Source organism: Neoarius graeffei, chromosome 10, assembly GCF_027579695.1.
Source record: "Neoarius graeffei isolate fNeoGra1 chromosome 10, fNeoGra1.pri, whole genome shotgun sequence".
Classification (NCBI taxonomy): Eukaryota; Metazoa; Chordata; class Actinopteri; order Siluriformes; family Ariidae; genus Neoarius; species Neoarius graeffei.
Genome location: NC_083578.1, coordinates 60,472,972 through 60,487,083, shown reverse-complemented (window position 1 = coordinate 60,487,083; position 14,112 = coordinate 60,472,972). Strand labels below are relative to the sequence as shown.

Sequence of the window (14,112 nt, the reverse complement as noted above, 5' to 3'; positions counted from 1 at the left end):
TGTTTTACAGAGGTTTTATTAAAAAGTATTTTAAAAATTAAAAAAATTATAATTTCAAAACTTTTTAGTTCCCTTTCGTTTTTTTTATTTTGATGTGGGACCACCCCAAAAAAAAAAAGAGAAAAAAAGAAGAAGAAGAATTCAAGTAGCAATAACTCAGAAACTTCAGTGACTTTCTTTTACTAAGGAAATATCTGCTGCATCTGAAGCACCGGTAAGACAAAATGCTCTCTATCTCTCCATTCCTGTCATTGCGATATGACATTAATAGTTGCCTAGAGCCAAAGCATATGTGTTTTCTTTACAGTAATATGAAATTTTTGTCTGAGAGACAATGGCTTGGTTTTATACGTCCATTAATCCTTTCAGCAGACAGTGTGAGTTACAAAACCTACAGCATTTGAGCAAATCTACTAATATACATTTGAGCAAAAAAAATCTTGACTGTTAGTCTGTTAGACTATTAAACTGACCTATGTTCTTTTTGCAAGAAACACAAAGGATGAGTAGCTCAAATAATGGACAAACATGTATATAAATAAGGGAAATTTAGCTGTAAGAAATCAAAAACAACAATGTTATCTGCCTTTATTATTCCCATGACAATTGAGTACATAATGGAGTTGTCCAGCACTTTTATCAGCTGCTTGCAGAAACAAAGGCCAAGACTCTACCCTGTAATTCATCATTTAATGACAACAAACAAAAAAACAGACACCAATAAAGAAACCACAGTGTGTGTGCCTGTGTGCGTGCTTGTTGGGGATGTTTTTATATGTTGGTGGGGACAAAATATCTCCACAAGGATAAGAATTTCTGAGTTTTGACCTTGTGGCTTGTCCTCACAAGAAAAACATACCAATGAATGAATGAATGAATAAGGCTTCCATATGGTTGTTTGATTAATAATTATGTCAATGGAAGGTTCTCACAAGGGATGTAACCAAATAAAAATACATGCTTCAGAATGACAAATAATGTGTTCTTAACAGATGACAGATATTAATATCAGGTGCCATTATTCTTTTCTTTTTTAAGAGTGCCTGCCAAAATGGGTCACAGGGCTTCTAGTAAAGAGTAGAGGTGTGCATCGGGATGCATGGAATGCAACAAAAAAAAAAAACCTCATTCAAGTGGGAGGTTTTTACTTTCATTCAGACATGTGCATGGATTTAGATATGAAGCTTATCGGTCAAAGACCATGTTACATGATGGATTTCCAGTATTTATTTATGGCATGCTGACAGGGTTGACAATTTTTGCCAAAGTTTCCAGTGTTTCTAGGGGCATGATCATACGGTTCATATTTAATTAAGAAAACCCTTTGATTTCAGCCAGGTCTTTCTGGCTTAGGGGTTACACCCTTGGTTGTTACAAGGATAGCAAGACAAATTTGTGTGTGTGTGTGTGTGTGTGTGTGTGTGTGTGTGTGTGTGTGTGTGTGTGTGTGTGTGTGTGTGTGTGTGTGTGTGATGAGTCAAGGCTGATTTATACATAGAGTACGAGTCCAAAGTTTGGACACACCTACTCATTCATAGGTTTTTCTGTATTTTGACTATTTTCTACATTGTAGAACAATACTGAAGACATCAAAATGATGAAATAATATATAGAACATATGTGGTAAACAAAAATGTGTTTAAAAAACCCCAAAATTTTAAAATCTTAGATTTCTCAAATCGATGATTTGCATTGATTTACATTGACACTTTGCACATTATTGGCATTATCTTAACCAGCTTCATGAGGTAGTCACCTGGAATGCGTTTCAACTAACAGGTGTGCCTCGTCAAAAGTTAATTAGTGGAAATTCTTACCTTCTTAATGGGTTTGAGATCAAACAGTAAATAGTAAATACAACCCCAATTCCAAAAAAGTTGGGACACCATGTAAAACATAAATAAATACGGAATACAATGATTTACAAATCATGGAAGCCCTATAGTTTATTGAAAATAGTACAAAGACAACATATCAAATGTTGAAACTGAGAAATTTCATTGTTTTTTGAAAAATATATGTTCATTTTGACATTGATGTCAGCAACACATTTCAAAAAAGTTGGGACGGGGCAACAAAAGACTGAAAAAGTTGTGTAATGATAAAAAATAATAATAATTTGGTTAATTGGCAACAGGTCAGTAACATGATTGGGGAAGAACATCCCAGAGAGGCTGAATCTCTCAGAAGTAAAGATGGGGATGGGTTCACCACTCAGTGAAAAACTGCATGGGCAAACAGTGCAACAATTTAAGAATAACGTTCCTCAATGTAAAATTGCAAAGAATTTGGGGATCACATCATCTATGGTACATAATATCATGAAAAGATTCAGAGAATCTGGAGAAATATCTGTAGACAAGAGACAAGGCTGAAAACTGACATTGGATGCCTGTGATCTTCAGGCCCTCAGGAGACACTGCATTAAAAGCAGACACATGTCTGCATTGGAAATCACTGCATGGGGTCAGGAATGCTTGAGGAAACCATCGTCTGTGAAAACAGTTTATTACTGCATCCACAAATGCAAGTTAAAACCAGATATAAACAATATCCAGAAATACTGCCACCTTCTCTTGACCCGAGCTCTTTTATGATGGACTGAGGCGAAGTGGAAAATTGTCCCGAGGTCTGATGAATCAAAAGTAGAAATTATATTTAGAAATCATGGACACCACGTCCTCCAGGCTAAAGAGGAGAGGGACCATCTGGCTTGTTATCAGTGTACAGTTCAAAAGCCAGCATCTATGATGGTGCATTAGTGGTGCATGCCATGGGTAGCTTGTACATCTGGGAAGGCATCATTAATGCTGAATGATATATACACGTTTCAGAATAATATGCTGCCATCCAGACAAAATGTTTTTCAGGGAAGGCCTTCCTTTTTTCAGCAAGACAATGCCAAACTGCTTTCTGCACATATTAAAGCTGCATGGCTCCATAGTAAAAGAGTCAGGGTGTTAAAATGGCCTGCCTGCAATCCAGACCTGTCTCCCATTTAAAACATTTGGCACATTATGAAGTGCAAAATACAACAAAGGAGACCCCGAACTGTTGAGCAACTGAAATTGTATATCAGGCAAGAATGGGACAACATTTCTCTTTCAAAACTACAGCAATTGGTCTCCTCAGTTCCCAAATGTTTACAGAGTGTTGTTAAAAGTAGCGGTGATGAAACACAGTAGTAAACATGCCCCTGTCCCAACTTTTTTAAAGCGTGTTGCTGACATCAAATTCAAAATGAGCATATATTTTTTCAAAAAACAATAAAATTTCTCAGCTTCAACATTTGCTATGTTATCTTTTTACTATTTTCAATGAAATATAGGGTTTCCATGATTTGCAAATTATTGCATTCTGTTTTTCTTTACAGTTTACACAGCATGCCAACTTTTTTGGAATTGGGGTTGTAATAAAAATACAGTAAATAGCCCTGTTCCACAACTTTAGTAATCCATATTATATCAAGAACCATTCAACTAAGTAAAGCGAAATGACAGTGCATCATTACTTTAAGACATGAAATGTCTTTTAATTAATAAAAACAAAGGAAATAAAACATTAAATTAGAAGGTGTGTCCAAACTTTTGAGTGGTACTGTAGATACATCATAGATGATTTCACAGGGTAAAGTATTTTCACTTGCATGTCAGGTTCATATTTCCTCTCAGAGGCACTATTTCATGAAGATGAGCAGAATATGAGTGCCATGTTTCACTGTAGTAATAATATACAGAAAATAATACAGACAAAATGTTGTTTTGAAACAAATTTAATGAGGAAAAAGAAACCTTATCTCATTATCTCTAGCCGCTTTATCCTGTTCTACAGGGTCACAGGCAAGCCGGAGTCTATCCCAGCTGACTATGGGCGAAAGGCGGGGTACACCCTGGACAAGTCGCCAGGTCATCACAGGGCTGACACATAGACACAGACAACCATTCACACTCACACCTATGGTCAATTTAGAGTCACCAGTTAACCTAACCTGCATGTCTTTGGACTGTGGGGGAAACCAGAGCACCCGGAAGAAACCCATGCAGACACCATGCAAACTCCGTACAGAAAGGCCCTCATCGGCCATGGGGCTCGAACCCGGACCTTCTTGCTGTGAGGCAACAGCACTAACTACTACACCACCGTGCCGCCCGAAAAAAAAACCCTGACATGATTAATTATAAACCCAGTGAATTCTCACTGAAACCATTGCTGAAGTGTTTTAACTTGTCAGTATTCAGCACTATGAGTGCCTTGAGGCGAAAGTCCCATTGCATGTTCAGGAATGAGGTACAAAATTAATGCCACAATGTTTAAATCCAATTTTCACAGAGAAGAAGGAGCTGCTGGAAATATGTACGAGGAAATGTGATGCTGCCAAGAGGACCAACCACAGTTTTGGTGTACACGATGTGTAGTTACATTTCTGGAGAGGTGCACATTAGGCTCCAGTGTATATTTGATGCAGAAGAATAAATTATCCTTTTTTTCTCCTCAATCTCTTTGCATTGTGGCACTTTCCCACACACCCAAACAACCAGTACACACATACAAAGCACACCTCCCTTATTCATAAACAGACAGAAGAGAGATGATTGGGTACTAGGAGGTGGAGCTGTAAAGAATGTTACCACAGTGAGGCTGAAATCCCCTGCAAAGTTCTTAAACCCCTGTAAGGCCCTTCAGTCTCTCCCAACAGCACCCAGTCACACTCTGAGAGATGAAGGGATTTCACACACATTCCGAACAAGAGTGGGGCAGAATTGACTTTTTATCAGATCAGTTGAGCTCCAACACACACACCACAAACACTACGCATCATGAGAACATTTGAAATACTATTTAGTCTAATATTATAGAATATATATTGAATAAGTGCAGACAAACTCAAACATCATTCAACATTTTGCATAATAATCATGAAAGCTAAGACTGGTTGGCATCATAAAGTGAATTATGGCTCACCTTTAGAAAAGGTGCGAGTGGCGAGTGAAACATATTAGCACCAAGCTCCATCTGACTTGCTAATATACATTATGCTCACTTACCTTGAAGTAGTGACAACAAATCAAGCACTTCCTCAAATGTAATCTTATGCAAATAATAAATAAATTCTTATTTTTGTTTTTAGTTAATTTCGATTAGCAAAAAGGTTTTGACTTTATTATAACTCAGTTGCGGGAGGGATGTTTGGCTGTGTGGAACCGGTGTGCCTGAAGTTTGTCATTAAACTGTCACTTTGTCACTTCTCGTACTCTTTTCATAACATCTACATTTTGTCTTCTCTTAAAGTTGCACTATGTAGGAATTAGGGGGCTCTATTAGCATAACTGGAATATCTATCTATCCTTCCATTATCTACACTGCTTATCCGTCAGGGTCACGGGGAGCCATTCCCAGTTGACTTTCGGTGAGAGATGGGGGACACTCTTGGGAGGTCACCAAACTATTCTTGGGTTTCAGTCACGTCACTTTTCTTAGTGATTTCACTTCCGGTAAAACAGCTGGTGGGCTAGCAAACCAAAACGGCTGCTGTAGTACAAACAACTAGCGATAACTTATCAGAGTATGCTCGTAATCTAGAAGCCACTGCTCATTTTAGCTCATTCAGAAGATTGCTATGTGCAATGGAATCGACCCCTACAGTCTGGGAAAGAAGGATTTGTCATACGATCTCGAAAACTACCCTTCAGTCGAGTTCCCAGACATCTTGAACTATCTGGTGTTGCAGACGTCCTTCTACACTGCAAAACAGATGGAAGTGTGGAAGAGTATGGAGGCCTACAACTGTTTTGCATGTGGCTGGGTAAAGGACCTCGGTATTAAGTCATTGCCGAATGAATCCTGTATTGTTTTTGCCCGTGTAAGTGTGGGGTTTTTTTTAAGCTTTTCGTTCGCATCTTTACAACGAAGCACTGCAAGTTGAAATGTAAACAAACAACAGTTGGCTTGATTCTCACTTGTGTTCGCTCTTATCTCTCAAGGTAAATCATTCACAAAAATCATTAGAAACCCCTTTAAAAGGCCTGGATCTTAGTTAAACAAGACGGAGAAGTGAAGTGCATTGTACCTGTATGGCTGGGTAAGAATTTTGTCACGACCTTCATGCATATGGATTTTGTGAGGAGTAAACAAAGAAACAGCTGGGGACTTTAGCACTTTGTGACTAAAAAAAGTACCGTAAAATAACAACACATAGCAAGAAAAGTACTTGGAAAACACTAAGGACATAGCTGAGAGGGATATACAAACCCTTCATGAAGTGATCACTACAAACCCAAACATGCCTCGACTCGGCTCCCTTTGATTTCAGTGAGAGGTTCAAAAGCCACCTTTCTAAATGTCTTTTTGTGAAATCCTGTGTTCATTCACCCTTTTTTATTAGTTCACTGGGAACCTTGAAGAAACTTATCAGTTTCACGGTTTGATCTATTCGAACAACCTAAAACAATGCAAAGTATAAGGCATTTTTCATGTGAGCAATGCACCTCCTCTGTACAAATGCTTTGTCAACTGAGCTTTGGTAGACCACCAGCTAAAGTTTTGAATAACTAATGAAGTGGTTTGACGTCACGTGAAACCCAGCAATTGCAGGGCTAACACAGAGGCCAAGTTTACATTAGACCGTATCTGTCTCATTTTCTTCGCGGATGCACTGTCCGTTTACATTAAAACACCTGGAAACGCCGGGAAACAGGAATCCGCCAGGGTCCACGTATTCAATCCAGATCGTGTCTGGTCCGGTGCTGTGTAAACATTGAGAATACGCGGATACGCTGTGCTGAGCTCTAGCTGGCGTCGTCATTGGACAACGTCACTGTGACATCCACCTTCCTGATTCGCTGGCGTTGGTCATGTGACGCGACTGCTGAAAAACGGCGCGGACTTCCACCTTGTATCACCTTTCATTAAAGAGTATAAAAGTATGAAAATACTGCAAATAGGGATGCAAATACTGCCCATTGTGTAGTTATGATGGTCTTTAGGCTTGCCATCCTTCCACTTGCAAGTGGTAAGTGACTTGCGCACAGCGGCTCAGTCCCGAATCACTGCTCGTGCACTACACTCGCGCGCTCTGTGAGCTGCGCAGGGCCGGAGTGCGCACCCTCCAGAGGGCACTCGCTGTTCAGGGCGGAGTGATTTGGAGCGCAGCCGCTGAGGAGGAAGCGATGAGCCGCACTGACACATTTCAACTTACATGCCGAATTAGGCTACGTTTACATTAGACCGTATCTGTCTCGTTTTCTTCGCGGATGCACTGTCCATTTACATTAAACCGCCTGGAAACGCCGGGAAACGGGAATCCGCCAGCGTCCACGTATTCAATCCAGATCGTGTCTGGTCCGGTGCTGTGTGAACATTCAGAATACGTGGATACGCTGTGCTGAGCTCTAGCTGGCGTCGTCATTGGACAACGTCACTGTGACATCCACCTTCCTGATTCGCTGGCGTTGGTCATGTGACGCGACTGCTGAAAAACGGCGTGGACTTCCGCCTTGTATCACCTTTCATTAAAGAGTATAAAAGTATGAAAATACTGCAAATACTGATGCAAATACTGCCCATTGTGTAGTTATGATTGTCTTTAGGCTTGCCATCCTTCCACTTGCAAGTGGTAAGTGATGTGCGCTGGGATCACACACACAGCGGCTCAGTCCCGAATCACAGCTAGTTCACTTGACTCGCGTGCTCTGTGAGCTGCGCAAGGCCAGAGTGCGCACCCTCCAGAGGGCACTCGCTGTTCAGGGTGGAGTGATTTGGAGCGCAGGATGCCTGCAGAGCCGAGCGTATCCGTGTATTGGTATTGCTGTGTGCACACAAATCGTGTATTGGTGTTGCTGTGTGCACACTAATCGTTTTAAAAATGTTAATCTGATGATCCGCTGATACGGTCTAATGTAAACATGGGCTTAGTCATGTGATTAGCGTATCCGTGTATTGGTGTTGCTGTGTGCACGCGAATCGTGTATTAGCGTTGCTGTGTGCACACTAATCGTTTTTAAAAACGTTAATCTGATGATCCGCTGATACGGTCTAATGTAAACCCCACCAGAGATGAACAACCATTCACACGCACATTCACATCTATGGGCAATTAGAGTAGCCAACTGACCTAATCTGCATGTCTTTGGACTGTGGGACAAACCGGAGCACCCAGAGGAAACCTATGCAGCCATGGGGAGAACATGCAAACTCCACACAGAAAGGCCCACAAGGTTTGAACCCAGAACCTTCTTGCTGTGAGGCAGCAGTGTTAATCACTACATCACCGTTTTGCCCAAAATGGAATATAGTCTTTATAATTACAGTGCCTTGAAAAAGTATTCATACCCCTTGAAATTTTTCACATTTTTCCACCTTACAACCACGAACTTAAATGTTTTTTATTAAGATTTTATGTGATAGACCAACACAGAGTAGCACATAATTGTGAAGTGAAACAAAAATGATAAATGGTCTTCAAAATTTTAAACAAATAAAAATCTGAAAAATGTGGTGTGCATTAGTATTCAGCCCCCTGTACTCTGATACCTCTAAATACAATCCAGTGCAATCAATTGCCTTCAGAAGTCACCTAATTAGTTAATAGAGTCCTACTGTGTGTAATTTACTCTCAGCATAAATACTCTTGTTCTGTGAAGGCCTCAGTGGTTTGTTAGAGAACACTGAAGAACAAACAGCATCATGAAGACCAAAGAACTCACCAGACAGGTCAGGGATAAAGTTCTGGAGAAGTTTAAAGCAGGGTTAGGTTATAAAAAAAATATCTCAAGCTCTGAACATCTCAAGAAGCACTGTTCAATCCATCATTCAAAAATGGAAAAAGTATGGCACAACTGCAAACCTACCAAGACATGGCCATCCACCTAAACTGACAGAGCGAGCAAGGAGAGCACTGGCCAGAGAAGCAGCCAAGAGGCTCATGATCACTCTGGAGGAGCTGCAGAAATCCACAGCTCAGGTGGGAGAATCTGTGCACAGGACAACTATAAGTCGTACACTCCACAAATCTGGCCTTTTTGGAAGAGTGGCAAGAAGAAAGCCATTGTTGAAAGACAGGCATAAGAAGTCCTGTTTGCAGTTTGCCAGAAGCCATGTAGGGGACACAGCAAACATGTGGAAGAAGGTGCTTTGGTCAGATGAGACCAAAGTTGAACTTTTTGGCCTAAATGCAAAGTGCTATGTGTGGCGGAAAACTAACACTGCTCATCACCCTGCACACACCATCCCCACTGTGAAACATGGTGGTGGCAGCATCATGCTATGGGGATGCTTTTCTTCAGCAGGGACAGGGAAGCTGGTCAGAGTTGATGGGAAGATGGATGGAGCTAAATACAGGGCAATCCTGGAAGAAAACCTGTTGGAGGCTGCAAAAGACTTGAGACTGGGAAGGAGATTCACCTTCCAGCAAGACACTAATGACCCTAAACATACAGCCAGAGCTACAATGGAATGGTTTAGATCAAAGAATATTCATGTGTTAGAATGGCCCAGTCAAAGTCCAGACCTAAATCCCATTGAGCATCTGTGGCAAGACTTGAAAATTGCTGTTCACAGACGCTCTCCATCCAATCTGGCTGAGCTTGAGCTATTCTGCAAAGAAGAATGGGCAAAAATTTCGGTGTCTAGATGTGCAAAGCTGGTAGAGACATACCACAAAAGACTTGCAGCTGTAATTGCAGCAAAAGGTGGCTCTACAAAGTATTGACGCAGGGGGACTGAATACTAATGCACATCACATTTTTCAGATTTTTATTTGTTTAAAATTTTGAAGACCATTTATCATTTTCGTTTTACTTCACAATTATGTGCTACTCTGTGTTGGTCTATCACATAAAATCTCAATAAAAAACTTTTAAGTTCGTAGTTGTAAGGTGGAAAAATGTGAAAAAGTTCAAGGGGTATGAATACTTTTTCAAGGCACTGTATGTTTTCATTAGTGTATAATCACCTATAACTATGGATCATTGTGTTTTTGTAAGCTTGGAATGAGCCCTCCATATCTACGTAGGCAATGGGTCCTCTTCCACGAAGCCCACCATGTTGTGCTGCCATGTTTCTACAGTAGCCCAGAATGGACAAACCAAGCACTGATTCAAGCAAGTGCATTTCTTGTTTCACATTTTTACAAGTGGCAGCTTGAATCAAGCACCAGAAGAAAGACAAAGAAAAGGAGAGGAAGATGAAGAAAGACGAGATAAATGTCAGTGAAACTGTATTCTTGCTTGTGTAATTGTTTTGGTGGTTCCAATAAAAAAAGATAATATATTAATATTTAAAATATGGCAATATAAAATATGATAATATATTATTAGTATACTTATAACATCAAAATTAATATATTATAGACAGTATATTATAATTAATATGAATTATTAATATAAATATTAATTATATGTGGTAATAATAATAATAATAATAATAATAATAATAATAATAATAGTTTAAGCCTGCTTGAAATAAAGTTTTATTTCTGAACATGTAGTTTAAGTGTACACATAAAAGCTCAGGCAAACACCAGCCTATCAAATACATACTAGGATTTTAGTTTTTGAAAGAAAACAGTAAAAGATTCAAAAGTGTTTATAACAATAGTTTTATATAACACATTTATCAGAAACGCACCTAAAACGATTGAAATGTTGATTTGCCTCAAAGTCACTAATGCTGGCCTTATACCAAATGACTTTTCAAGCGATTTCAGTGCTGCAGACAAACTTCCATTATCGGGTGGCACGGTGGTGTAGTGGTTAGCACTGTTGCCTCACAACAAGAAGGTTCCAGGTTTGAAGCTCACAGCTAATGAAGGCCTTTCTGTGTGGAATTTGCATGTTCTGCCCATGTCTGTGTTGGTTTCCTCCCACAGTTCAAAGACATGCAGAGGTTGTACAAGACAGTGCATATTTAGTGCCGGTCCCAAGCCCGGATAGGTTGTATCAGGAAGGACATCTGGTGTAAAACCTATGTCAAATCAAAGAAGAAAACAAATTTCCAGTATTGGAATAACACCATGAGAGTTTTTCTCAAGTTGGAATGTGCTCCCATCATCTAGATTGTTTGATGTAAAGTGGTCAGGATAGCTGTCTTAGGTCAGTCTTTTTCTCATCTTGAGGTTAGAATACAATCAACCGTGTTTAACATTATCTTTAGTCATTGCTCATGTAAATAGTGACACTGTAAGATCCATAGTGTTTGTAAAATCATAGATAATCACTTGAAAAAGTCATTTGGTGTAAGGCCTACATAACTCTGTGACTAATGACACACAGTGTCTTTAAATGTGAGGGTGTCAGACTTTAGTCTTTTAAAACTCTTTTCAGAATCTTTTCAAAGTCTTCTAGTGTATGATTGGCATAAGATAAACAAAAAAACTGACCATGCATGAGCTGCAACTGGGATAAAACCACTGTGTGAAACTGCAGCTCTGCAGACAGATATTATTGCACATAGATTCTAAAACATGCTTGGAAAGAGAGGGATGAGGGAGGGGTATTCACTTCTTTGCATTCTGCAACCTCACCGCGAGATGAACCTTTCATCATGAGTATGGCTGCTGGGAGCATAAATAGCTGCTCAGATTACTAATTGTAGAGTGGTATAGGAAAAAATATATATAATATTGGAACTCGAATAGTGTAAATGTGACATGTACAGTACATTATATCTACAGCATTCTGAGTTTTATTGATTTGCTTGTCTGTGTGCGACTCTAGTGGATTGTTCTGTTTACATCAAGTGTAACAGAGATTTATGTGACAAGAGTTTTTAATATAGAAGGGGTACGTGGAACAACAGTTTTCTGTCTTGAGCTTAAGTTCTTTGATTGTCATCACAGTTTTAGCTGGATTTTTTTTCTTCTTCTAATTTTATGTGCACACAAGCTTTTGGCATGTAATTTATTATTTGACAGGAATAAAGAAACCCATTAGCATCATCATCTATCTGTTTATTGAGTGGAGAAATGAGTCAAAAACACTGCATACTTTTACTCCTCTATACTAGGGGTCATCAATCTTGTCCACAAAGGGTTTTCATTCCAACTTGTTTAATCAGTTCATCTCAGGCTCCAATCAGCTATCAAGTCTGCCTCCTAATTGGCCTGAATGAAAACCTGTAGCCACACTTTGTGGACATGATCAAAAGCCATTCCGTAAAAAAGATTACATTACTATTTTATTACTAATGCCCAGGTCAGATGGCAGAAAGATGCATGCTGCGACCTGCAATCATAGGTGGATGCAAGCGTTTTGCATCAAATCATTTGTTATGGTCAGACGTATTGCAAGACGCAGAGTTTTTAAGCTGTTATGACAGGACGCAACCAGTCGGAAGCAGGCACAGCTAGACACTGGTTGACGCAGCGCACAGAAAACCTTTAAAAAATATAAGGCCATAAGACTGCTTGCAGGTTGTTGTAAAGTATTTGCAGGTGCAGTCTGTGTCTACCTGCGATGCATCGCAGCCATCTCTAAAGACTTATTTTCCCCTGCGTCAGCCTGCGTCTAGCTGCCACTACCTGCTTCGATCTGCAATTGGTTGCTCAAGCGTTGCACGACTGCCTGCCTCTAAATGCGTCAACCTGCTATTTGCACCAACTGGAAGCAAATTGCAGCTGAAATACGAACAGATCATGATCCACTCGCATCAACCTGCTTCTACTAAAGACCCTCTGCAACACACTGCCATTATCTGCATTGTCATGCGTCGACGCAAGACCAGTCTTGCGTCTACCTGCGATAACAAAATCGCCAGTCTGCGTCTAGCTACCACTACCTGCTTCAACCTGCGATTGGTCACTCAAGCATTGCACAACTAACCGCCTGCCTCTACATGCATCAACCTGCTATTTGCACTGATTGGAAGCGAATCGCAGCTGAAATACGAACAGATCATGATCCACTCACGTCAACCTGCCTCTACTAAAGATCCTCTGCAACACTGCCATTATCTGCGTCAACATGCGTCGATGCAAGACCAGTCTTGCATCTACCTGCGATTTTGTTATCGCAGGTAAATGCAAGTAGTTGAAAACTAGTTGCAGCCTGCTGTCTGACCTGGGCATAAGCAACATTTCATACTTTTTAACCATTTATAGTTACATTCAATGTTGTGGATATCCACAAGAAAAGTTAGTTCCTTGTTTCACTTTCATTATAGCAGCTATAAACAAGCATTCTCTCCTTTCACAAGTCTTTCCTATTTGCTTTCTCTCGAAATTAATAAAACACAAGAATATATTTTGTTGTGGGACTGGAAAATCAGAAAACACAAACTCCTCTGTCCCGAAGACTCTCTCATGGCAGAAAAGCTACTGACTGTTACAAAGTGTTGACTTTCATACATATTAAATAATCATCTTGTCATAGAAAGCTTTAACATATCAATTATTAGACATTTTGCTTTGTTAAAAGTGGTTATTATCCATCTATTGTTACTTTTAACTTATCCTTTACATCTGCCATACAAGTTCCTATGAATAAACTGTTTGAATAAAATAAATTTGTTGTTTGAATTACAGCCAGGACAACACTCAGAGCCACCAGTCAGAATCCAAAATTCAACAGCACTGGTATAAAGTCTCATATTCCTGTCTAAAAGTAAATTGTGACCTCATTATATTACTTTGACATCCTGAATTAGGGGTTCATTTCCACCCTGTTCAGCATGCATTTCATTTAAAATGTTCAATGACAAATTAGCTCATACATACTAATTACTGTATATGCAGCATAGCATTTTGAATAAACTGTGCTTCTATAAGGAAATTTGTGAATATGCCCATTCTGTTCAATCATAAACTCAAAGTGAAGGACATGAATTTTAAAAAAGGAAAATGCACAAAATGCTATTTGCTCTCCTGCTTCCTTCAGTGGTTGATCAACTCAGAACTGTATTAAAGAAGGCAACTTCATCTGTTCTACAATTAATTTCAGTACATAATGAAAATTAAGTAGCTTTTGCCCACTGTGCAGCAAGCAAGCATGTGCCATTGTGCTTTAAGTGCATTAGCTTCTTACCCCAGAGGTTTTTCCAGTCGACTGGCTGGAGATCCCACTATCTCACCCAGAGTGCAGAAGGTCTGACCCAGGAAATCCTGCAGAGGGTTGGCATGAA

At 39.7% G+C, this 14,112-nt stretch overlaps 1 protein-coding gene across 2 annotated transcripts in view; it reads right to left on the bottom strand.

Annotated features, from left to right (window-relative positions):
* The window catches only part of cpne5a (copine Va), a 251,172-nt gene that overhangs the window by 131,920 nt on the left and 105,140 nt on the right, over positions 1 to 14,112 (bottom strand). For both annotated transcript variants that reach the window (XM_060931999.1, XM_060931998.1), the window contains one exon: positions 14,016 to 14,092. In XM_060931999.1, coding sequence (XP_060787982.1) covers positions 14,016 to 14,092 — 77 coding nt within the window. The remainder of the gene's footprint in view (positions 1 to 14,015; positions 14,093 to 14,112) is intronic.